This window comes from Ananas comosus, linkage group 21 (genome assembly GCF_001540865.1).
Source record: "Ananas comosus cultivar F153 linkage group 21, ASM154086v1, whole genome shotgun sequence".
Lineage (NCBI taxonomy): Eukaryota > Viridiplantae > Streptophyta > Magnoliopsida > Poales > Bromeliaceae > Ananas > Ananas comosus.
The window spans coordinates 3,902,053-3,926,170 of NC_033641.1; the positions used below are offsets into that span (position 1 = coordinate 3,902,053).

Genomic DNA, 24,118 nt, shown 5'->3' on the forward strand with positions numbered 1-24,118 from the left:
AATCCGAACTGAACCAAAGCATAAAGGATTCAAATTGAAGCAAAGTGGATCTGATCCGAACTCAACCACAAAGAATTCAACTCAAACCAAGTCTTGATGAACCAAAGCATTAACGGTTAAACCCAAACCAAGTCTTGATGGGTCTCGAACCAAAGCATAACGGTTTATCCCAAACTAAATCCAAAGTGACCAAATGAACTTAAGGTCGCCCAACTCAAACCAAGTCTTGATGGGTCCCGAACCAAAGCATAACGGTTCAACCCAAACCAAGTCTTGATGGGTCTCAAACCAAAGCATAACGGTTCAACCCAAACCAAATCCAAAGCGACCAAAGAAACTTAAGGTCGCCCAACTTAAACCAAGTCCTGATGGGTCCCGAACCAAAACATAACGGTTCATCCCAAATCAAATACAAGAGGTTTAAGCCAACCCAAAACCAAAATCCACAAATAAATCCCAAACCTAAAGTCCACAAATAAATCCTAAAACCAAAATCCACAAATAAATTCCAAAACTAAAATCCACAAATAAATCCCAAAACCCAAAGTCCACAAATAAAATTCCAAAATCCAAAGCCTCTCAAATCTAAACAACCGAAACGTCGTTAAACTAAACCCAAATTCAAACGACCAAAAAGTCGTTAAACTAAACCCAAATCCAAACGACCGAAACGTCGTTAAACTAAACCCAAATTCAAACGACCGTAAAGTCGTTAAACTAAACCCAAATTCAAACGACCGTAAAGTCGTTAAACTAAACCCAAATACAAACGACCGTAAGTCGTTAAACTAAACCCAAATTCAAACGACCGAAAAGTCGTTAACTAAACCCAAAATCAAACGGCCGTAAAGTCGTTAAACTAAATCCAAGTCCATCATGAACCTTTTTTTTTACTCTAGCACATATATCTAGAGTGAAAATTAAATATCGACTACCCCTAATAAATATACTTAGGGCTAAATCGATCGCCTTAGCACATATAACTAAGGCAAAATATCTCCAAATCGACAGAGTTCTTAATCATATACTTAGAACTCAGTCAAATGATATCAAATTCATTTGGACTCTAATACATATACTTAGAGTTCATCCGACTAACCCTATACATATCCTTAGAGTCTAGTCAACCTTTTGCTCTAGCACATATACCTAGAGTGGAAGTCAAACCGTGCTCGACTAGTCCTAACCCATATACTTAGGGTCTAGTCAGCCTTTTGCTCTAGCACATCTGCCTAGAGTGAAATCCATACCCGATCGAGTTCTAACACATATACTTAGAACTCATACAAATCAAATCCGACTACTCCTAATACATATACTTAGGGCTTAGTCAGATCTTCACTCTAGCACATATAACTAGAGTGAAAACATATCAAACTCGGCTAATCCTGATACATACACTCAGGAATTAGCCACTCTCGGGTAATATCAAATTCGACCCACCTCAATACATATACTTGAGGTCTGGTCACATCTCCACCCTGGAATATACAATCAAGGTGAATATAATCGGACTCTAAGACATATACTTAGAGCCAATTAGACTCTATACATAGAGTTTAATATCGACTAGGTCTTAACACATATACTTAGGATCTAGTTCAACCCACCTCAATACATATACTTGAGGTCTAGTCACATCTCCACCTTGGGATATACAACCAAGGTGAACCCGACCACCATGTCATCAAAACTTCAATCGACCACCGATTCGCTAAATTAAAATATTCATGTACAGTGGGGGTATGCCCCTGCTTAAGCCATGTACACGGCAGATCATATTAATAAAATTTTATTTGCCTGCTTGGTCTCTTTTATCAGTATTTATATTTGGTCTCTTAATCGAGGGTTCCTTAACACCGAAAGTGTGGGGTAATTAACAGCAGATTCTTGAGTCTGTTGGAAGCCATGAACCTATAATCCTGATTTCAAAAACATAAATAAATTTAACCTCTACCATGAATGACCACTCGCCCTAGAAACACCCTACGGCGGGGCCGGTTCGTTCGCGGCAGACAACAATGAATACATATAGGTGCTAAAGGTTGCTCCATAAGTGGTAAATCATAAAGAAACTCTCTAATCCACTTAGTTTCTGCTACAGTAGTATCCAAGGCTATGAGTTCAGATTCCATAGTACTTCTAGTAATCAAAGATTGTTTAGTTGATTTCCATGAAACAGCTGCTCCTCTTAGAAGAAAAACAAATCTAGCAGTCGACTTTATATCAGTAGTATCACTAATCCAACTAGCATCACTATATCTGTAACATACTGGACCTTTGCAAATTGCGAGGTTCGAGTGTTTGGATGTATTTCGAGCTTTTCCACACTTGGTGGAGGGTTGTAAAATGTTCCCCGACCCGAAAAGTTTGAAAACTGGAATTCTGGACAGTCCTGAGAGTTTTTACTCTCGGGGACCGGTCCCTGGAAGGAGAGACCGGTCCCCCCAGTGAGTAGTGTTGAGGCAGCCTGAGGCAACCGGTCCCTGGCAGGCGAGACCGGTTCCCGAACGCGTCTTCGCAGTGAGAGACCGGTCCTGCGCAGGGAGAGACCGGTTCCCGAACGCTGGTTTTTCGGGTTCGCAGCGAGAGACCGGTCCCTGCTGGGGAGAGACCGGTCCCTCTGGGCGAAAACTGCCCAGACCGGGCTGTTGCAATAATGGATTTTTGAGGGGCCTCACAGGATTTTGTTACAAGAGAAGGCTTATATGGCCACTTCTCCTTCTCCTCTTCCTCACTTCACCATTTCTTTTGCTTCTAGAGAGAGAGAGAGTGGGAGAGAAAGGAGAAGGAAGAAGAAGAAGAGCTTGTAGAGGATTGGGAGCTTCATCTTCACCCTTTCTTCTCCCTTTTGGTGGATTGGAGCTTGCCTTTGGAGCTTGGTGGTGGACCAAATTTCAACCCTAGGGCATTTCGAGCTTGGATTAAAGCTTCCAAAGGGTTAGTATCATGTTTCCCTCCTCTAGATTCTTGTTTTTGTGATTTTTGGGAGATGAAACCCTAGAAATGAGATTTAGGGCTTGATTTTGGGCATTTTTGATCTAGGGCTTTTGGACCTAAATTGGTTGGTTTAGAACCTTCCTAAGGCTTGGATTGGAAGGGTTCTAGCTCTCTTTTGGAGCTTAGGAGAAGATTTCTCCTCTTGAGGTGAATTTTGGCCCTTTTTGCTTCTAGGTTAATGTTTGATCTCTTGGTTAGTCGTAATGCTCTCGTATCTCTTCGCTGATTACTTTTAGGGTATTTTGAGACTCGGGGACAACTTTGTTCGGCGAAACGAGGCCCTACGCGACGGTTCGGTGGGTTTGACCTAGCCACACAATGAGAAATTCTCATTTGTGCTTAATTAAGTATTGTTAAATGAAAAAGCATGCATATTCTTGTTATATGTATTTATTGTGAATTTTAGAATGCTTAAAAGGCCTATGTTATATATGATGAAATTTTGGACCTCTATATAGTAGAGAGTAGCTTGGTAGGCCTATAGTTGCTCTTAGCATTCTATATGAGACGTGGTTTCATGCTCCTATAGTGTAAATGAGATTGGATTCATGCATTTAAACCTAAGTTTATTTGGGACATGAAAGTTGACAAAATTGCCATATAGAGCTATCGAACTAGAATGTATGTGAATTGGAGAGCTAATGTCATCAAGCGGCATTGAGCTCGGGACATGTGTGAACCTAGTGGTTAGAGCCATTGAGGGATTGGGTATATGTTGAACATTAGATTGTCTAAGTGTCATCAAGGGGCACTAGGCGTAATGAATGTTGGAACTTCATCTTATGACTTAGACTAGATCTTCGGGATGCTAGTTATGATACCATGTTAGAGACATGAGGATTGGATATTTGAGACTTGGACTATGCTTGCTTGCCATTTGTGCTCATTCGCACATGCTTGTGAGGGTCGCTCCCTACAAGCCGGCACTCCGGAGTTAGCCTACGCGACTTATGTTCGCTCGTGCGGTATTGAGAAGCCTACGGGGTCGAGTGGGACAGACACATTCCAAGAGTAGGGATGTTGGGCTACCACAGGCACTTAGGCGGCACAAGCTGGACTACCTTTGGTAGGTCCTTAATTGGAAATGGAAATCGACACGGTGTTGAGAATGGTTAATCGCTACTAGATAGGTTTAGTAGTTGAATTACATTTATATGCTTTTAGCATAGTGTTGAGACATGTAGTATACTTGATAGTCTCCTTTTGCATTAGAGCATACTTGGTTGCCATGACAGAACTTATGCATAATGTATTCATAAAGGTTAATGACTTACTATTTTGATATCGTAGATGTACATCACCATGACATCGTTTATACTTGAGTTTAGTAATTTAGCATTTTAATTATGCCTTTATATCGCAGTCATTATTGCTATTATTATTGTACTTACCCTTTTCTTTTGGGGCCTAGTGGTGCATAGAGCTGAGGTCAGTAATTGCCCACTGGGAACTATAAATTATAGTTCTCACGCCCTCTTTTTCTCGATGTTTTTCAGAGCCTTCCACGCAGGGTGAGGCCAGGGATCGCGGGAAGGGAGTTGCTTCGAGCTAGCTTCCTTCGAGGACGAGTCGCTAGGTGGTCCACCTCTCGATTTATGTTTTATTTTGCGAGAGGTTGAGCGTTTTACCAGTGTACTAGAGACCACCATTTTTGTACATTTGAGACAGATATTGTACTTCTTATGACTCCTTTTACTGTCTAGCTTTACTTTGTTACCTTGGTGTAGATGATAAAACTATATTTGCTCTGATATCATTAGTTGCTAGTTATTTCACTTCTTCTACTTGTTTTATTACTTGCTTTTACTTCCGCTTTTATTGTAGACGCCTTATATATGTTGACAAATGGCGGGTCTGGGCACGCTACCGGGAGGGCCTTCGCCGGTCCCGGGGCGTGACAATATCCTTCCAATACTGCAGGAAAATTAGTGTAATGTAATCCATGAGATACAGTCTCCTTCCGATATCTCAAAACTCTTTCTAAGGCATTCCAATGTTCTCTATTTGGATTATGGGTATATCTTCTCAATCGGTTCACAGTATAAGCCAAATCAGGTTTAGTGTAATCCACCAAATATCCTAAAGATCCAATAATCTGTGAATATCTATTTTGACCTATTGGATCTCCTCTATTCTTTTTAAGATGCACACTAGAATCATAAGGTGTCACTACAGGTTTAACATCAAAGTATCCAAACTTTTTCAATAACTGTTCACTGTAGTGGGATTGGCTTATAATAATTTCTTTCTATTTTCTGATGATCTTCATGTTGAGAATAACATCTGCTTGTCCAAGATCTTTCATATCAAACTTTTGCCGGCACATTTTATACTTTTTCCGGCAGTTTCAATTGCCCCTAAAAGCCCATTTTGGTGTAGTGGCATCATATACCACATTCATATTAGTACCAAAAATCAAGATATCATCAACATATAAGTATAAGATCACTATATGTCCATCATACTCCTTCGAATACAAGCATTCATCAGACATGTTCACATGAAAACCATTTGATATAACCAAAGAATAAAATTTCAAATGTCACTGCTTTGGAGCTTGCTTAAGTCCATATAAAGATCGATTCAACTTGTACACTTTATTCTCATGGTCAGAAACTATAAAACCTTCCGGTTGTTTCATATAAATTTCTTCATCCAAATCACCATTCAGAAATGCTGTCTTAACATCCATTTGATGAACAACCAAACCATGGATAGAGGCCAAGGCAATAAACACTCTAATAGAAGTAATCCTAGCAACAGGAGCATAAACATCAAAATAATCTACCCCAGGCTTCTGTGCAAATCCTTGTGGCACTAATCTAGCCTTATACTTATCTACAGATCCATCGGGTCTCAACTTCTTCTTAAAAATCCAGCTACAACCTACAGGCTTACATCCTAAAGGTAAATCAGTCAACTCCTAAGTATGATTCTGTAGAATAGACTGCATCTCCAGATTAATAGTCTCTTTCCAAAACGATGCATCTACAGACGTCATAGCTTGGTCATAGGTAGATGGAGTATCTTCTACTAGTAGGACACAAAAATCATCTCCAAAATTTTTCGCTACTCTAGGACGCTTACTTCTCCTAGGTTCAGTCTCTTCTATAGGTTCACTAATTCTAGGTCTGCTAAAACTACCTATAGGCTCAGTTGGAATAGGTCTATCAACTCTAGTTCTAAAAGGAAAAACATCCTCAAAGTATACTGCATCTCTAGCCTCAATAATAGTGTTGTTAGAAATCTCACTAATTTCAGAATTCACCACCAAAAATCTATTTGCATTGCTATCATGTGCATAACCCACAAAAACTGTATCCACAATCTTGGGTCTAATCTTTCTCTTCTTATTCTCAAATATCTTCACTTTAGTTAGGCACCCCTACACTTTAAAATAATTTAGATTAGCCTTCCTACCTTTCCAAAGCTCAGGGAGACACATTAGAATTCTTGTGGGGAATTCTATTCAAAATCACACATGCAGAAATCAAAGCTTCCGCCCACAAGTTCTCGGGTGCGCCTGAACTAATAATCATTGAATTCACCATATCCATCAAAGTTCTATTCTTACGTTCAGCAACTCCATTAGATTGAAATGTATAAGGAGCAGTCACTTGATGCACAATTCCAAACTCTTGACAGAAAGCAGTCATCTCATTTGAAGTATATTCACCATCACTATTAGACCTCAAAATCTTGATTTTCTTATCTAATTGATTTTCAACTTCAGCCTTATAAATCTTGAATGTGTTTAAAACCTCATCTTTCGATTTAATCAAATAAACATAACAATACTTCGAATGATCATCTATGAAAGTCACAAAATATTTATTTTCACCTCTACTAGGTCTACTTCCATCACAAACATCACTATGCACAAATTCTAAAAGATCGCAATCTCTATCCTCAGATTTAAAAGGTTTCCTAGACTCCTTAGCTTGCACACATATTTCACATCTATGATCAGGTAAATCAAATTTAGGAATCAAATCAAGATGCATCAATCTTTTGATAGTATTAAAATTCACATGTCCCAATCTTCCATGCCAAATATTAGGAGAAATAACATTCATCACAAGAGCATTTTCATTAATAAAAGGAGAAAATACAGATAATTTAAATAAACCATCACTCAAAAATCCTTTTCCGATAAAATTCACTCCTTTTGTTATAACTATCCTATTACATTCAAAAACTAACTTAAAACCATGCTGAACTAAAAGAGTACCACTAATCAAATTCTTCCTAAGGTCGGGAACATGGTGGACTCCATGCAAGGTTAAGGTCTTCCCAGAGGTCAGCTTCAAGTCCACTCGACCTGTCCCTAGCACGTGAGAAGAGGCTGCATTCCCTATATTCACCGATCCTCCACACGAGTCCTGATAGGTGGAAAACCATGAACGATCAGAACAAGCATGAACATTAGCTCCAGTATCTATCCACCAATCAGAAGAACTATAGGCCAGGTTAACATTGGGTAAACTGGATCCTAACCTGATAGTGGAGTCAGAAGGGTCAGACCCTACAGTTAACATATTCATCTGGCGCTCAGGTGGAGCTTCCTTCTTCTTCTTAGGTACGAAAGGTCGATTCTTGCGGAAGTAGCAATCCTTTGCAATATGATTCATCTTCGCACACACAAAACAACCAGAATTGCCTCCACTTTCCTCAGGTTTAGCTTTCTTAAAGTTTGGGTTGAACTTTCTACGATGGAAAGGCTTCTTCTTAAAGTTCCGGTGAGGCTGGAAGTTTCTACCCTTACTTTTGGGATTCTCTACTAGGTTGGCTTGGGTTGTAGGTTCATTGGGCTTCTTATCCTTCGCTCGGTTCGACTCTTCTATCCTAATGGATCTTAGGACATAATTCAGGGATAGCTCTCTCTGATTGTAGTTAAGATCATTTGTATAGTTCGACTAAGAGGGTGGCAACTTATCTATAAGGGCGACAACTAAAAAACTTTCATCAAGATCTACACTACTAGATCTAAGCTGCTGAACTATATGCTCAAAATCATAAAGCTGGCAAGACATGGACTTATTATCTACCAATTTAAATTTAATTAGGTCAGACGCCTGGTATCTTTTTTGGGTAGGATCAACTTGACCATACTTATTTTCTAAGAATGTCCAAAGTTCTCTAGCTGTCTTAGCACCACAGTAGATGTCATATAACTTGTCAGATAAGGTACTAAGAATTCGGTTTAAACAATGATAATTGATCATGATATGGTCAACGGGAGGTACGGTTGTAGTTGCAAATGTAGTTGCAGTTTCAGTAGTGGGAGGAGTGGATCCAATCTCGGCTTGGGTTCGAGTAAGCGATTGATTGACCACATTCTAGGTTGCACCTATAGGTGCAGATCCACTGGCATTCTCAGCAGAATCCAAGATAGCAGAAACCAGCCCAAGTGTGGTAAGCCAGAAGCTCATTTGGTTCTGCCACCTCTTAAAATTATGACAATCAAAAGTAAACGGTTTCGCCGAATCCTCCATGATAAAACAAAATCTGTTCACAAATTAATTCTACTGTTATGTCAAAAAACAGTTTTGAATTTCAGAAAAATAATAGTAAGAGATATATTAATTTGTAGAAAAGAAATATTTTAATTACTATAATAAAAGAAACAGAAAGATTAAAAAGTATTTCACTTCTAGAATGTTGGAAAATATTTCTGGTCTTTTATAACAATATTCTTTAAAAACCAATTCGAAAATTTAACTACAAGTTTTGAAATATTCCGAGAAAAAAATTAAATAACAAATACTATAAAGAAAAGGTTTAGATAAGACATGTGGATTGAGGCGTGTAGAGCACTGTTCTAGAAGCGAAATTGCCCCTCCACATGAGAGACTTCCTGGCAATTACTCCTAGCGATACAACGACCACGTTCCACCCCGTCGGCACGCTTCCAAGATGGCGCAAGATGAACCCAACAAGCTTCAGATCCAGCAAAAAAAAAACTCGGCGAAAACTTAGAAAGTAGGAAAAGACGAGAGGCTTTAGGTATGCTCGAGTTATTATTTAACTCGTGCAATCTCGTCCCATATTTTTAACCTATGCGAGAATTTTGCTACAACGCGTTAAATTCATGTAGAATAAGATAAGCCTAAGATTATACGGATAAAGATCAGGATTAAGATAAAGATAAATAAAAGGATTAAAATAAAGATAAAACCAAAAAAATAAAATAAAATAAACCGGGCGTATGAACCACGCGCGCCGCCATTGCTGGCCCGACTCGTGCCGTGCGTGTGTGTATCTAAACGAGAGCATTACTCTCATTTTTTTCCAAGCAACTAGCTTGAAAACAAGGGAATATATAAAAACAACAAACACCCTTTTAGTTTCCAATGTGGGACTAAATATCATACATGAAAATTTTAGTTGGGCTCCCCAAGCGGCCCATTAACAATTATTGGGCTCTCAAGAGGTCTTAACAAGTTTTAAATTATAACAAACCCAATAAAATCCAATAGACTTAGTAATAATAATCGAGTTTAAATATTTTGGGCCGGTGGTTTGGGTCCGATAAAGAATTTTTTTTGCATTTAGCCCCCTGGCAAATTTTTATTTTAAAAATAGTCTTGTCAAAATTTAATTTGCAAAAATGGCCCTAGGCTTGCCACGCAGACGCCACGTCAACGCCACGCGGGCGGGGCTGGGGATGGTAGTTAAGTTAAATATGGTGAACCATTTTCCGTGTCTAAACACGGTGAATGGTTCACCATATTTAGTACATATTTTTTGTATATTGAAAAGAGGAATAGAGAATTTGTATTCCTTTTCTTCTCTTTTTCAAAAATCCGAACCCGAACCCGAAAATCAAATTAAAATCCAAACCCGGATCCGAACCCGCACCGTGTTTGAACACGGTGAATGGTTCACCGTGTTCAACTTAACACATGGGCCCCTGCCCTGCCCGCGTGGCACTGACGTGGCGCCTGCGTGGCAGGCCCAGGGCCATTTTTGCAAATTAAATTTTGACAGGGCTAATTTTTAAATAAAAATTTGCCAGGGGGCTAAATGCAAAAAAAAAAGCCCTCCGATAAATTATTATATCTAATTATTGCTAGCAGGTCGAAGCCGGTGGTTTGGATCCAACGAGTTATTATTACTAATTACTGCTAACGGATACAGTCGTTATAAGTATGGTAAATGCTTTGGAGCAGCCAATAAGCCCAAAAAAAAAAAAAACAGTGAATTACAATATCGCTGATTAAACCATACTCCTTAGGGTGCATTTGGTTCGAGTTATCCAGCCAGGATTACAGGCAATCCTATTAGGATTACTGTGTTTGGTTAATTCGCTATGTAATCTAATCGTTAATGTAGCATTACAAATTGACCAGGATTACATCTAAAATATTAACGAGAGGGGAGTCGTGTATCTTGCATTAATGAAAACCGGTAATACTACATATTATGTAAAATAACAATTTTACCCTCTAACTCCCGAAACATTTTCAATACTTCATTTTAAAAATTTTAATTTAAAATTTTGAATTGTCAACTTTAAATTTTAAATTTTAAATTTAAATTTTTAATTTTTAAACTTCAAATTTAAAATTTTAATTTCTGAATTTTAAATTTAGATTTTTTTTTTAATTTTATATTTATATTTATATTTATATTTATATTTTGGATTTTAAATTTATAAATTTTACCTTTCTATTTTAAATTAAAATATTAAATTTATATTTTTTTNTTTGAAATTTAAATTTTAAATTTTAAATTTTAAAAATTAAATTATTTAAAATAAAATTTAGTAAAAAAATATTATTTGTAAACAGTAAAAAAAAAGTCTAGATTACTGAATTTTATGGACAGAACCAAAAATATTAATACTATAACCATTGCAATTCAGAATTACATTACTGTATTAAACCAAACACGCTAATACAGAATAAATAGTAATCTTTTTTAGAAATCCAAGATACCTGGATATATAAAATACTCTGTAATATTATATAACTTGAACCAAACGCGCCCTTAGTCTTAGCTTTTGGCAACAATCTATGTTGCCGTTTGACCGTGCTTTCGCAGCGCCAAATCGTTCGATGCCAAACATATTTGCCGTATTATTATATAGTTAATTGGACTGTTGGTCCACAATCTTCTCAACCATTTTGTTTTGAAGCCCGATCTATCTCTTTGAGACTTTTTTTTTTTTTTGGGTTTTAAATTAAAAAAATTATATTTAAATTCCAAATTGTAGTTATTTTTTGAATTAGATTTTAAAATTCACAGCTGTTAGTTCTGATCTTGGGTTCGAATTTTAAATTTAAATTCTAAGATTTTGCAACTAAATGGCAAATTTGATCTTCGATTTAAATTTTGAATCTAAATTTTTGTTTTGATTAGAATTTTAAATTTAAATTTTGTACTTTGTTTTAAATTCAAATTTAATGTTTGAATTTAATTTCAAGATTTGATTTTGAATTCCAAATTCAAAATGTGAATTTAATTTAAATTTCAAATTTGAATTTAAATTCCAAACTTTATTTTAGTTTTAACCTTAGATTTTGTATTCGAATTTGAATTTCGATTTCAATTTGATTCTGAATTCTCTCTTTTTCATACTCTCTTGTTAGTTTTACTTAATTTAGATTCTATCTTTAATTTTGTTTTCAATTTATACCTTTTGAACTTTTTTACTTTTTTCACTTTGAAGTATTATATTTAGTTAAATAAAAATTATTATTAAATATAATAATTTAATTAAATGTTAGCCATTAATTCGTTGATTTTATTTGCTTAAAAATTTAAAAATAGTAACTTCCATAGAATTTTTTTAAAATTCAAGAAAATTATTATTTTAACTGACCTATTCATTAAAATTGTAAAACATGAAAAAAAAAATTAAGAGAATGTTAATAAAAGGGATTAATGGAACCATTTAATTTAATTATATATATTTTTAATATACTCTATATTAGTTTGTAATAATTTAATGGAGCTTTTACCAAACAACTTTCAATAGTGGGTAGTTTTCATAACAATAGTGGCCAAAAACTTGCAACTTTTAGCATCACAGCGTTTTGTATAGTACTTCTTCAATATCACTGCTCTTGGGCGTGTTTGGTTCACTTCTTTTTCGCCCTGGAATCGAAATCGGCGAATCCGTCTATTGGTGTTTGCTACGCGAGATTACCATTCCGATTCCGATTCTCGAGTGGAATGGGAATCTCTTAATCACCTCTTTTTCCAATCCAGCCTAGGAGGCCGGATTGAAAGTTGAATTCGGACGGAATGAATATTTATTTAGATTAAATTTATTTTTTTAATTTTTAATTAAAATATAATTTTAAATTTAAAAATTAAATTTATAATTTTAAATTTGAATTTGAATTTGAATTAAAAATTAAAATTTAATCAAATATTTCGAATCTAACTTATGAATTTGAATTTAAATTAAATTTTAATTTGCATAAAGTTTTATTCAAATTTTATTTAAAACTTAAATTAAATTTATGGATTCAAATTAAAATGTAAATTATAATTTTAAGTTTTAATTTGAATAAATCCAAATTTAGTTTTATATTTTGAATTATCCACTCAACTTCAAAGTTTAATTTTTTTTTAAAAAAAATAGATTTAAAATTTTCACATTATTTCAAAATTTTGATGCAAATTTTTAGTATTTAATTTTCGATTTGAATTTAAATTAATATATTATAAAGATAAAGTTAGTATATTAATTTGATTATGTTTTTTATATCTATCTAAACCAAACACCGACAATAGAAATGATTTATTTCAATTCCGATTCAGGTAACGAGCCAAACAGAATTAGATAATAAGTCATTTCGATTTCGATTCCAACTTATTTCGATTCCGATTCCGATTCCAATTTTGAACCAAAAGTGCCCCTTATGGTTCGGCCAAATAGCCCCTATGTTTGTCTGCTAAACGAGGAATTCTACACTGTCACACTTGCATCACGTCATCAATAACAAGCCAATCACATTCATTCTTTTCAAATGAAAGTACAATAAAATTATTTTTTTATAATCATGATGAGACATATATCACTAAAAGGAGACATTTGATTGATTTGTTACGCCACATCACCAATATATCCGTTGCATTCTAGAAATTTTCCTGCTAAACAGAGGGAAGGCATTTCCTTTACCTGACAATGACATGTGTGCTATCACAATATTAGCTGCAATTGGTGCATAGTAGAACAAATAAAAAATTATTATTTCTAATTTAATATATGTATTTTAATAGGGTAAACTTCAAATATCATTCCTGTGGTTTCACATTTTCTCACTTTAATACTCTGTGGTTTAAAGTGTATCAAGTTAGCGTCCTATGGTTTCATTTTTATCTTTTCGTCAACTTTTTCGTTAATATTTCGTTAAATTATATAGAAAAAACTTCAGATATCCCATCTAGATTTTTCGAATATTCACTTTAGTACCTTTTCGTTTTTTCTTTGTCACTGATTTAACGAAAAAAATTAGTAAAATCGATAATAAAAAGATAAAAATAAAATCACATGGTACTAAATTGATACACTTTAAACCGCAGGATATTAAAGTGAGAAAGTGTGAAACCACAGAGGTTATATTTAAAATTTTCTCTTTTAAATATGAAGTTTTTAATATATAGCTTTCAAATGTCATGAATTACATTTACAAGATTAAATTCTAATTTTAGAACTTCAAAAGTTTAGAATTAAGAGTACAATGCACTGCGCATGGAAAGCATGCTTTACGCTAAGTGCCTGTTTGTTTGGGTGAAAGTGGAAAAGGGTGAAATCATTTTCGGCCGTAAACGATCATTTTCACGGTTTGATTCACTGTAAAAAAATAAAAAGATACGGTCAAAACTTTAGTTACTCGAAACAGTATAATTGACTTTGGAACGATGAAGGAAAAAATAATAAAATAATATAATGGAAAATGCTAGTTATATTTAAATATATTTAATTATGGTACTAATTAATCTTTTATTTAGTTTACATATTTAAAATATGTGTGCCGCCACGAACAGCCCGGCCGCCGTAGGCTTTCTCTAATTAGTGGTCATTCATGGTTTGAATCTGTTTAAGTTTTAAAATTAGGCTTATAAATTCATACCTTCCAACAACTCAAGAATTCACTATAAATTATCTCGTACTTACAGTGTTAAGGAATTCGCGATTAAGAGACCAAACATAAATATTAATAATAAAAGAGACCGAAACTTTTACTGAGCGTTTGGTTCGAGGATGGATTGTAGGGGAAGGGGGTGTAAGGGGTTATCCCCTCCCATGTCCCAAAACACATTTTGATCGGGTAGGTTTAGTTAGGCGTGGGGTTAGCTAACCCCACTCCCCTCGGAATTGGGGCGGGATTAGCTAATCCCATCCCAATTTAATTTTTTAAAAATTTAAATTTAAATTTTAAATTTAAAAATTATAATTTATAATCTTAAAATTAAAATTTTAAATTTTAAATTTTAAATTGATATTTTAATTTTTTTAAACTTTAAAATTTGATATTTTAGAGTTTTAAATTTAGATTTAATCTTAAATTAAAATTTTAAAATTTAGAACTTTGCATTTTCGAATTTGAGATTTTAAAATTAATTTAAATTTTAAAATTTTGAAATTTAAAAGTTATATATTAAAATTTAAATTTTTAAATATAAAATTAAAAATTTAAATTTAAATATAACATAAGGGGCAATATGATTATTTTTTATTTACAACTACCCACTATTTTCCTTATTCCATCTTATCTTTCCAAATGCTATTTTTCTTATTCTCAGAAACAATTCAATTTTCATCCAAACGTAAAATTAGTCTATCCGAGGCTTATATCCGAACTTATACATATCCCTGAAATAGACAGTTCTTGTTTATTCCCGAACCAAACGAAGCCTTAGATAATATCTCATTTATATAATTTACTATATACGAGGGGCATACCCTAATTATACATGAATTTTCTAAAAACTAAAATGCTCAGTTTATGGACTTAGCAGTCGATCGGAATCGGGTTGCTTAGTTTAATGACATAGCGGTCGGTCAAAATTAATTTGTTCAGTTTAACGACTTGATGATAAAAAATGAGTTTGGTTTTGATTTGCATAGCATAATGACTTGGTGGTAAAGAATGAATTTAGTTTTGATTTGCTCAGTTTAACGATTCGGCAGCCAAATTGAGTTGAGTTTGATTTTGATTTACTCAGTATAACAACTTGACGGTTAGGTTGAGTCTGGCTTGTGAGTTGATTAAGCTAACTAAGCTGATTATATTGAAATCAACTTGGATTGAACAATTGATATGCTTCAGTTTTAGCGGAGCTAGTTTATTTGGTTCGGTTCTTCCGTAAAGCTTTGTCTTTGGATTGGGTTCAAGTTGAATTGATTTGAACATTTTGTATTTAATTTGCGTTGAGCTAGTTAGGCCTTCGCATGAGTTGTTCCTTTTGAATTTGGTTTGGGTTGAAACAATATTTTTTGGCTTAGGATCCGTTGAGACTTGGTTTAGGTCAAACCCTTATGATTTAGTTCGAGACCGCTTTAATTTTGATTTGGGTTGAGCCCTTATAGGTCGGCTCAGTTTGTTCCTTCCTATGGTTCTGCTGCGTGCCGAATTTCCTAACCTTTGACCCAGTCAAAGGTTTCCCTATATAAGCATGTAGAGATATGCGAAATGGCTTCACGCGCGTGGTGACCCTCGAAGTTGTGCCCTTCGACAGATCAAGCAATTCGACTGATGAGGGATCGAATCAGCCGAGTTCGAAACCTCCTTTTACAAAATCGGTTCGGCTGAATGAGTCGAATGTACGGAATGCATAATATTTTTGGATCGGCTAAAGAGCCGAGTGCCTTATATATTAAAGCTAAGTTTGGACACTCGTACAAAACAGAGTGTGCCCGTGCGGCATACAGACTCTGGAAATCTAACTTAAAGACTACTCATAAAAAAGACGGTAAATACGGAAAGAAAAGATTATAAGTAGACTACTCCTAGAGATGCAAGGAAAATGCATAAAAATTGAAAAGTGGTCTTCTATTCGTAGGGAAAAGACTCCTCTTCCAAGCGTCATTTGTTTATTTATATTCCGTCTGTTGTTATTCAGTTATCTACATGATCGGCCACTTCTCCTTATTTTTTGGGCCACTACAAGCCGATCTTAACCGCATGAAAATCATCTGCGGTTTGCTGCTATTCATCCTCTACTCCCAGCGCACCATATGTCATTTTTTCTAGCTTTGGAGTCCCTGGCTGAGCTGTGCACCAGTTCACCACGTGGCACTACTCTATTGGCACCAACAATTGCCCTCTCGGCATCTCCAAAAAAGACGGTTCGGTAGCTGACGTAATTCCCCTTAAAGGCGCGATTCTCGAAACCATTATTTCAAATCGCCTTGTACTATTCTTTCCCGAGGCCGTCCTTTCACCCTTGACTGCCATGATCTCCCACACTTCTTTTTGTCTCTTCTGCAGCATTAATTAGATCATTTATTGCTGCTGTCTTTTCATCATCAAAGCCGTTTTTGGAATCCATCCGACGGCTCTCTTTCTCTGTCTCTTTTATTTTCTTCTTCTCTACTCTTTCTCTCTTCTCTCTTCTCCCTTCGCTTCCTCTCTTCTTCCTCTTCGCTTGAGAATCAATTTTTTGTTATTGTCTTCTCCAATGGCTCCGCTTTCTCCTCTTCCTTCATTTTCGTCCCTTGATTATATTTTACTTAGACAATATGTCGAATCGAACCCCTCTCAATTTATATTGGGTCCTTCATTTATAGAAGATCCTATCTCTGAGGATTGTCCTTTCTCAAGTTAAGGTCTTCCTTTAATAGCTGATGCCATTCACTTGCATTCTCGGTATGCTTCGACATCAACGGGAAAAAGTCTTCGGACTTCGCCGAGCGTTTCAGAAGCATACCTTGCTTGGTTAGATCGTATCGAAGGGTCATATGCCGATCTTTGGCGCGAGGTTGGGATTTATGAAGCCATTCAGTTATCTAGAATGCCTCCTATAGTCGATAACCTTCTTTTGGCTGCGGCTCTCTGATTCTAGTCTTCTGTTTCCAACACCTTTCTTTTCAGAGCATGACCCTTTACTCCTACTCTCCTTGATGTAGTAGCGATCGTTGGTTTGCGCCCTCATGGCATTACTCTTTCGATGGCCTATAATCCTGACGGTGTGACTGATTTTGAGGCCCATCTCTACTCTTTCGATGGCCTATAATCCTTACGGCGTGACTGATTTTGAGGCCCATCTCGACATAGCTGATCTAGCTTACACTAAGTTCATCCGTCGGTTCGCAGGTCAGTCCCCTGCTCTAGTTACTAGGAAGGAACATACAGCTTTCCTTCTTTACTGGTTGTATCATAACCTCTTCTGTACTCAGTCACAAAAGATCAATCGAGATTTTATTCCAATCGCCGTAGGTTTGGCTAACAGCGAATAATTAGCCTTAGGTGTATATTTTCTTGCTTTCGTATATAGAGAAATTTTTTATTCAATCAAGCCACTGCCATCCGGAGAGGGTTTAGCAATCGGTTCTAGCTGTGGCGTTTTGTGGTTTCTGCAAATGTGTTTGCAAATTTATTTTCCTTCTCTGTGCCGAACTCCTTTGGATATGGATTCGGCTCCTCATTTTGACACTTATGGGTTGACTCTCGGCTGTCTAGTGCCTATATCCTCAGGCCACCCATATGAATACAACAATTATTTCAAAGTTTTTTACAAATCGCGTCATCATCGTCTCATCTCATGGGCTCTATTTGGAGAACGAGTCACCGGTCTATCTTGGTTTCTCGCCCGGTACGAAGCTATCCAAGGTCAACTGGCCTCTTCTCAAGCCAGCGAATACTCAGATGTTTGGTTCTCTTTACGTGCGACCCAAGATCTGCACGTTGGGCTGAAAATACGCTCTAAGTTAATACCCAGTACTGAAGTTTATTTTCCCTAGAATGTGGCACGACAGATTGGGTTCGTCCAGGAGATTCCTGCACCGGCCATATTTTTTACGGCCAATACTACTGTTAGCCGTCCTCCTACTAGGAGCACGGCCGAAGCTAATCGGATTTTGGCCATGAGGAACCGTCTACGACGCTTCTTCGAATTAGTAAGCTTCAGGCCGAATCACACAGGGGTAGTGGGCTTTCATTTTACAACGTCTTGGGATGCTTTTTGTGAGCGAACCTTCATTCCGATGACGTCACAAGCATTTCGTAAACTTCTTCATCCTGAAGGTATACTGCTTACTAATTGATCTGTTTTCATGCTTAGTTTTCTTCTTCGGCTTATTTTGTTCATTTTGTTGCAGTACCTTTTTTGAACAAGGACATCTCACTCGATCCCCCTCCACAAGAAGAATCAGGGGATAACTCTAATCGAGACCCTGATGATTCACTTTGTCCTTCTACAGTGAGTTTCAATTTTAACACCTTTTCTTTTATGAAGTGCATTTAACTAAATATTTCCCTTTCAGCTGATTCCAACTACTTCATCAGTCCCCCGTTCAGAGAAACGACTGATGAAAACCGAACAATCTACTCTTCCACCACAACCAAAGTGGCACAAATCTGTTGCGAAGAAGGTTCATTCTCCAATTCCCATACCTACCGAAGATGTATCTTCAGCTGATGTTCCATCAACTATAGAGAAGGACCTTCCTCAATCATCCCCAATTGACCCTGTTTCAACCGAGGTAAATCCTCAGTCTATTCGGATCGATTCTTCTTCTTCTTCTAATTCTTCGGACGGGTCACTCCCATTATCTCTTTCAGTCGAACAAACGCCTTCGAAAAGACTCTCATGTGTTCGTTTCGCTTCGTCATTGGGGTGAAGAATGTCTGATGCTGAGAGACAGGTTCGCCGGGAAGCATGTCTTGATAAGAAACGAGAAGGAGAATAAAAGCGAGTTGAAGCTGAAAGAAGCATGGAGGAGGTAAGGAAGAAAAAGGAGGAGAGAAAAATACCAGATACGCCGACTGCAGAAGAAGAAAAAAATTTTGGCACGTTTTCCCGCAACTCTGATATCTAAAATAGTATCTTTTACAAAAGCTTTTACCAAACAGGCCTCGAGGTGTGACATGCAACTGCCAAATGATGCAAGAAAGCTGATAAGTTTAGTAGAAAGCCAAGAAAAAGGTGAGATGATGTTGCATGTATTGGAAATAATTAGAAATTGGATGATTGAATTAAAACTTGCGAGCATGACTTAGAATAGTTCACTCTATAAAATATAGAGTAGGTTGGATTAGGTAAATTTTACAAAATTTTTAATTTATGTGCTAAGAAATACTCAATTTAATAAAAAAAAGAAGTTGAGAAAAGGGGGAGTATAGTTCAGGGACCAATGGTTTTTTTTATATCTTGGAATTAATAATTTCCAAGAGAATGTAGTACGATTGTTGGTATGTTAATATTTCTACTAAAATATTAGGCTCCAACCTAGATTCCAAGCAAAAGAAATCATATCAAACTTCAAAAGAGCAAGAATGATTTAAGGATCAGAATTTTGGTCCTATTTTCCTCTGATTGGAGCAGGTTTCTCACAAAATCGATCTCACCATGCATCGCCGTGAGCATCAAAAGGGTCTTTATAATGAAAAGAAATAAATCACACAAAAATCAGGCATACATTTTAACCATCTTCTTGCCTGTTTTAGCTAATTTACCACATCAGAATGAAGTAATCAATCCAAAACTATTAATAGAACGTACAGAAACTCTAAAAATCTAATGAGCATACTAATAAAATCACAAAAATATCACCAAAAAGAGAAAAGCGATTAAGCAAAGACGACCTTGACGCGGCGGTTTGCGGCGACGATGTGGAGTGCGGAGAGGAGGTCATGGATGGTGGTGTGGCGAAGCAGATCGACATCGACGCAAAGGGAGAAGCGGACGGTGTCGAAGAAGGATGCTCATCGCTAGATTGGCTAAACCCCGAGCCCCACTATAGTGGTTTGGCTCTCTCCTTTCTCCCCCTTGTCGAACGACGGCTATGGCAAGGTCTCACGCAAAGCCTCCGGCAAGGACTTCGATTATGGCTCCGGCGAGGGCTCCGGTGGCGCAGCGGAGGGGAAGGAGGTAAGGGTACGGAAGCGAAGGCGGAATCTCCTATTAGAGCGCGAAGGGCAAAGGTGGGAAATGTAGGGTCATTTTGGCGAAGGGTGAGAAAAGGGTGAGGGTTACAAAAAGACGGAAGTTGAAACGATAGGTCTTTTTACTGTTGGATGGGTCCTACGCGTATAAGGCTAAATTTAAGAAAAATATGACACATGGACTTTCTAATGGAGATTAATATTAGTTTATAAATAATAATTAGTTTTCATTATAATAATAATAAAAAATATTCTTTAATAATAATAAATAGTATTATTACTAAATTATAATTTATTATTATTACTATTAGTATTATTATTACTAGTACCTAATTTGACTATCACACTGGGACCAGTGTGTTAAGTTGAACACGGTGAACCGTTNTATAATTTATTATTATTACTATTAGTATTATTATTACTAGTACCTAATTTGACTATCACACTGGGACCAGTGTGTTAAGTTGAACACGGTGAACCATTCACCGTGTTCAAACACGGTGAATGATCATTCACCGTGTTTCATATTTATATTCCTTTTCTTCTCTTTTAGGAATATCAATGGGTCGGATTTGAATCGGATTTTTTAAAATCCGAAATCGAATTCGAAAATCAAATTAAAATCTGAACACGAATCCGAGTCCGGCAGGTTTTAAAAATTCATACCCATATCCATATATTAAAGTTATATGGGTATGGATTTTTAAAACCCGCCGGGTTCGGATTTCGGTTCGGGTTTTAATTTGATTTTCGGATTCAGATTCGGGTTTCTGAAAACCCGATTCAAACCCGACCCGTTGACATCCCTAAAAGAGAAGAAAATGAATATAAATATGAAACACGGTTAATGATTCACCGTGTTTGAACACGATGAATGATTCACCGCTTCAACTTAACACACTGGCCCCAGCCTTGCCCGCGTGGCGCTGACGTGGCGCCTGCATGGCAGGACCAGAGCCATTTTTCTAAATTAAATTTTAACAAGACTATTTTTGGGCTTTTTTTCAAATGGTCACCCTAAAAGAATTTTATTTTAAAGAAGCTAGGTAGAAAAGGCTAGATAAGACATTATGTCGATTTTTCTCCTCCCAACTCCGAAGCCACAAAAATCAGAGCAATGATTTTTCCTGAAGATAAACTTCATATATATCATATGAGAGAATACCAAAGTGTTTGGGAGGCTAGTTCAATATTTCAGAACCTCGCCGGATGTTCTCTTCCTCTCGCCCAACCTCAAGACCATGGCCAACTCTCCCCTCTCCCTCCCGTCCTCCCTTCAAAACCCATCACCCCTTCATCCTCCTCCTCCCGAAGCTCTCCACCTCGCCCTCGGACCCTTCTCCTTCCTCCCCCTCCTCCTCCTCCTCCGCCGCAGCCGCCGCTGGCAGCGTCCGCCGCCTCGTCCTCACCCCGGAAGGCCGGACTAAGCTGAACACCCTCCCGGACCGAGAATTCTACTCCTTCCCGCGCTTCGTGACCCACGTCGACGACGGCTTCATCGCGGCGCTGACCGAGCTCTACCGCGAGAGGCTGCGGCCCGGGGCCCACGTGCTGGACCTGATGAGCTCGTGGGTGAGCCACCTGCCGCCGGAGGTGCAGTGCCGGTACGGGAGGGTGGTCGGGCACGGGCTCAACGCGCAGGAGCTGGCGCGCAACCCCCGCCTCGACCACTTCTTCGTCAAGGATCTCAACCGGGATCACCACCTTCAGCTCCACGCTCAAAGCTTTGATGCCGTGCTGTGCGCTGTCAGCGTGCAGTATCTTCAGTCGCCGGAGAAGGTTAATTTGCTTACATTATTTGTATACACGCTAATAACCGAACAATAGCACAGCACGGTTTGAATCTAGAACTTCAAGCCGTAAATTAAACATCTTTTTCTGACTTTATAACCCTATATCTCTTTCGAGTTTAATTAGAAAATTTTTGCTGTAGGTTTCTGTCAAATTCTTTATTAATTAATTAAATGCTTTCCACCGAAAGAATTAGAAAAATACTGTTTGAAATAACTGAACAATCCGTTAGATTGTAGAAGATTTCATCCAAGAAATATAAAATTATAATTAAATTTTGGTAGAAACACACTCAAGTGGACCATGTTAATTGTAAGGACGGAAATCAAAAGAAAAACAAAAAAAAAAAAGATAACTACTAAGCAAAATCTGATACACACTGTACAAAGCAACCGCTTTCATATCTTTGAGTGTTTTAAAGTTCCACGACCCTCTAATGTTACGAAGGCTTGTCCGGGAATTTGTGGTACAAACGCATTCGATGTTATAAATTGATGGTGGTTAGTTCTCACCAACATTCTATGACATCAGACGAGGGAAATCATAAAATGCTTCCAAATTTTTTGGGTCTGATCGAATAGGCTGAAACGGTGGTGTGATCTTCTGCCGGAGATATATATATATATATATAATCATAATAATATATATATATATATATATATATATATATATACAGAGAGAGTCCTGCTGGGATATTATCGATAGCAGCAAGGACTTGGTGCTATCGAGTTTTTCACCGTTTGATTTAATCCCTTGATTATTTTTACCCGTTAGATTATACTATTCAACCAACCACCCACTCAACCGTAGGAAACCAACATCATTCTAATAGCACATTTTTCAATCCAAGGGCTAAAAAACTACTAACACCAATGGCGATTGATAGTATTCCAGCCTAGTTATATATATATATATATATGCAGCGGTGCAGTGGCACATTAAGTATCACATTACTATGCTGACATCAAATTAAGAAAAAAAACAAATTAATCCTAAAGTTGCTAACCTACGAAATGTAGTTAATATGGTCACGTTAATTTAGATAATATGACAGCATGAGTTATCATCTTTCTTGTAGGTGTTTGCTGAGGTGTTTCGAGTGCTCAAGCCTGGGGGTGTCTTCATTGTAAGCTTCAGCAATCGGCTGTTTTATGAGAAGGCCATAAGTGCTTGGCGAGATGCAACCGACTACAGCAGAGTTCGGTTGGTAATGCAATATTTCCAGTCCGTGGAGGGATTCACTCAGCCTGAAGTTGTGAAGAAGTTGCCCGTGAAAGCTGATGATGATCAAACGCCTTTGCATGGGATCATGAGGTTGCTTGGATTCTCAAGATCAGATCCATTCTATGCAGTCATTTCTTATAGAAACTTCAAATCGACGAACGAAATGCAATAGAAATTAGGAGATTATGTATTATTCAAAGTTCTTGGAGATCTAATTAAATGTTTGTGAGAGTTCGTTTGGCATCTTGTTGTAGAAGTAGAATTGCTCATTCTGTTTGAGAAGTAACAAGGGAGGCAATATATCAAGTTCTCCAGTAACTTTTCAAAATAAGATTAGAAGCTTCAAATTGAAGTTTTTGCTTTTGGGTCTCAAACTTTTACTTCTACTTACCTATTATAACAAAGTTTCCAACTTTTCTGATTGCTATACTCGGTTGTAGATAACTGAAGTTATAAAAGCAAAATGAAAAAGCAGAGCTAAGTAGGCTTTTAGTCCACTTGCTCCGGAGGCAATTGTTCTTGTTACTCGAGGCCGAAAAAAGGAATTCCAGGGTTAATTATCAAAACAGCGAAAGCAAAGTACTTTCAGACTAAAATAAGAAAATGTATTTTTCAGAAGGTGAGACAACTAACGGGGTGTTTGGATTGATGCAATTATACTTCAAACGAAATTCGTGTTCAGTAAAATTTAACCTTCACTAAGTTTTAGTTCCATGTTTCGTTTGAAATGATGTAAGTTTGTTCACCAAAATTGAATTTAGATAGAAATCACTCGTAGGGCTGGTGGCTCGCACTATGTGCTTAGGAGCCGATAGTGGTACGTATTACTCGGTAAAGCATGTCATATAGGACGACGACGACGGGTATTGCTTGAGGACGACCCGTGCCTGGACCAATTGTGGACTGTGGGGCCTGGGGCCTTATGGATAGGCGCAGTCAGCTGTGTAGAACAGCGGCTCGGTACCTACGGGTAGGACAGAGTTTTGTTCAGGACGGTAGTCCGAGCTTAGACCCGGAAACGTGGAATGCCACGTATT

General features: G+C 37.1%; 1 protein-coding gene and 1 long non-coding RNA gene across 3 annotated transcripts; one reads left to right on the forward strand and one right to left on the reverse strand.

The window, feature by feature from the left end:
• On the reverse strand, positions 12,995 to 20,129 carry LOC109726266. Of its 2 annotated transcripts, none has more exons than XR_002220473.1 (3): positions 19,767 to 20,129; positions 18,936 to 19,055; positions 12,995 to 13,135 (listed from the first exon to the last, which is right to left on the reverse strand). It is a non-coding gene; the product is annotated as an uncharacterized LOC109726266 (long non-coding RNA). The 2 variants fall into 2 exon arrangements; XR_002220472.1 differs by lacking the exon at positions 12,995 to 13,135 and adding an exon at positions 15,786 to 18,844.
• On the forward strand, positions 21,200 to 23,455 carry LOC109726115. Its single transcript, XM_020255546.1, has 2 exons — positions 21,200 to 21,845; positions 22,936 to 23,455. Exons 1-2 carry the CDS (start codon positions 21,276 to 21,278, stop codon positions 23,251 to 23,253), a joined length of 888 nt encoding a protein of 295 aa, XP_020111135.1. The 5' UTR covers positions 21,200 to 21,275; the 3' UTR covers positions 23,254 to 23,455.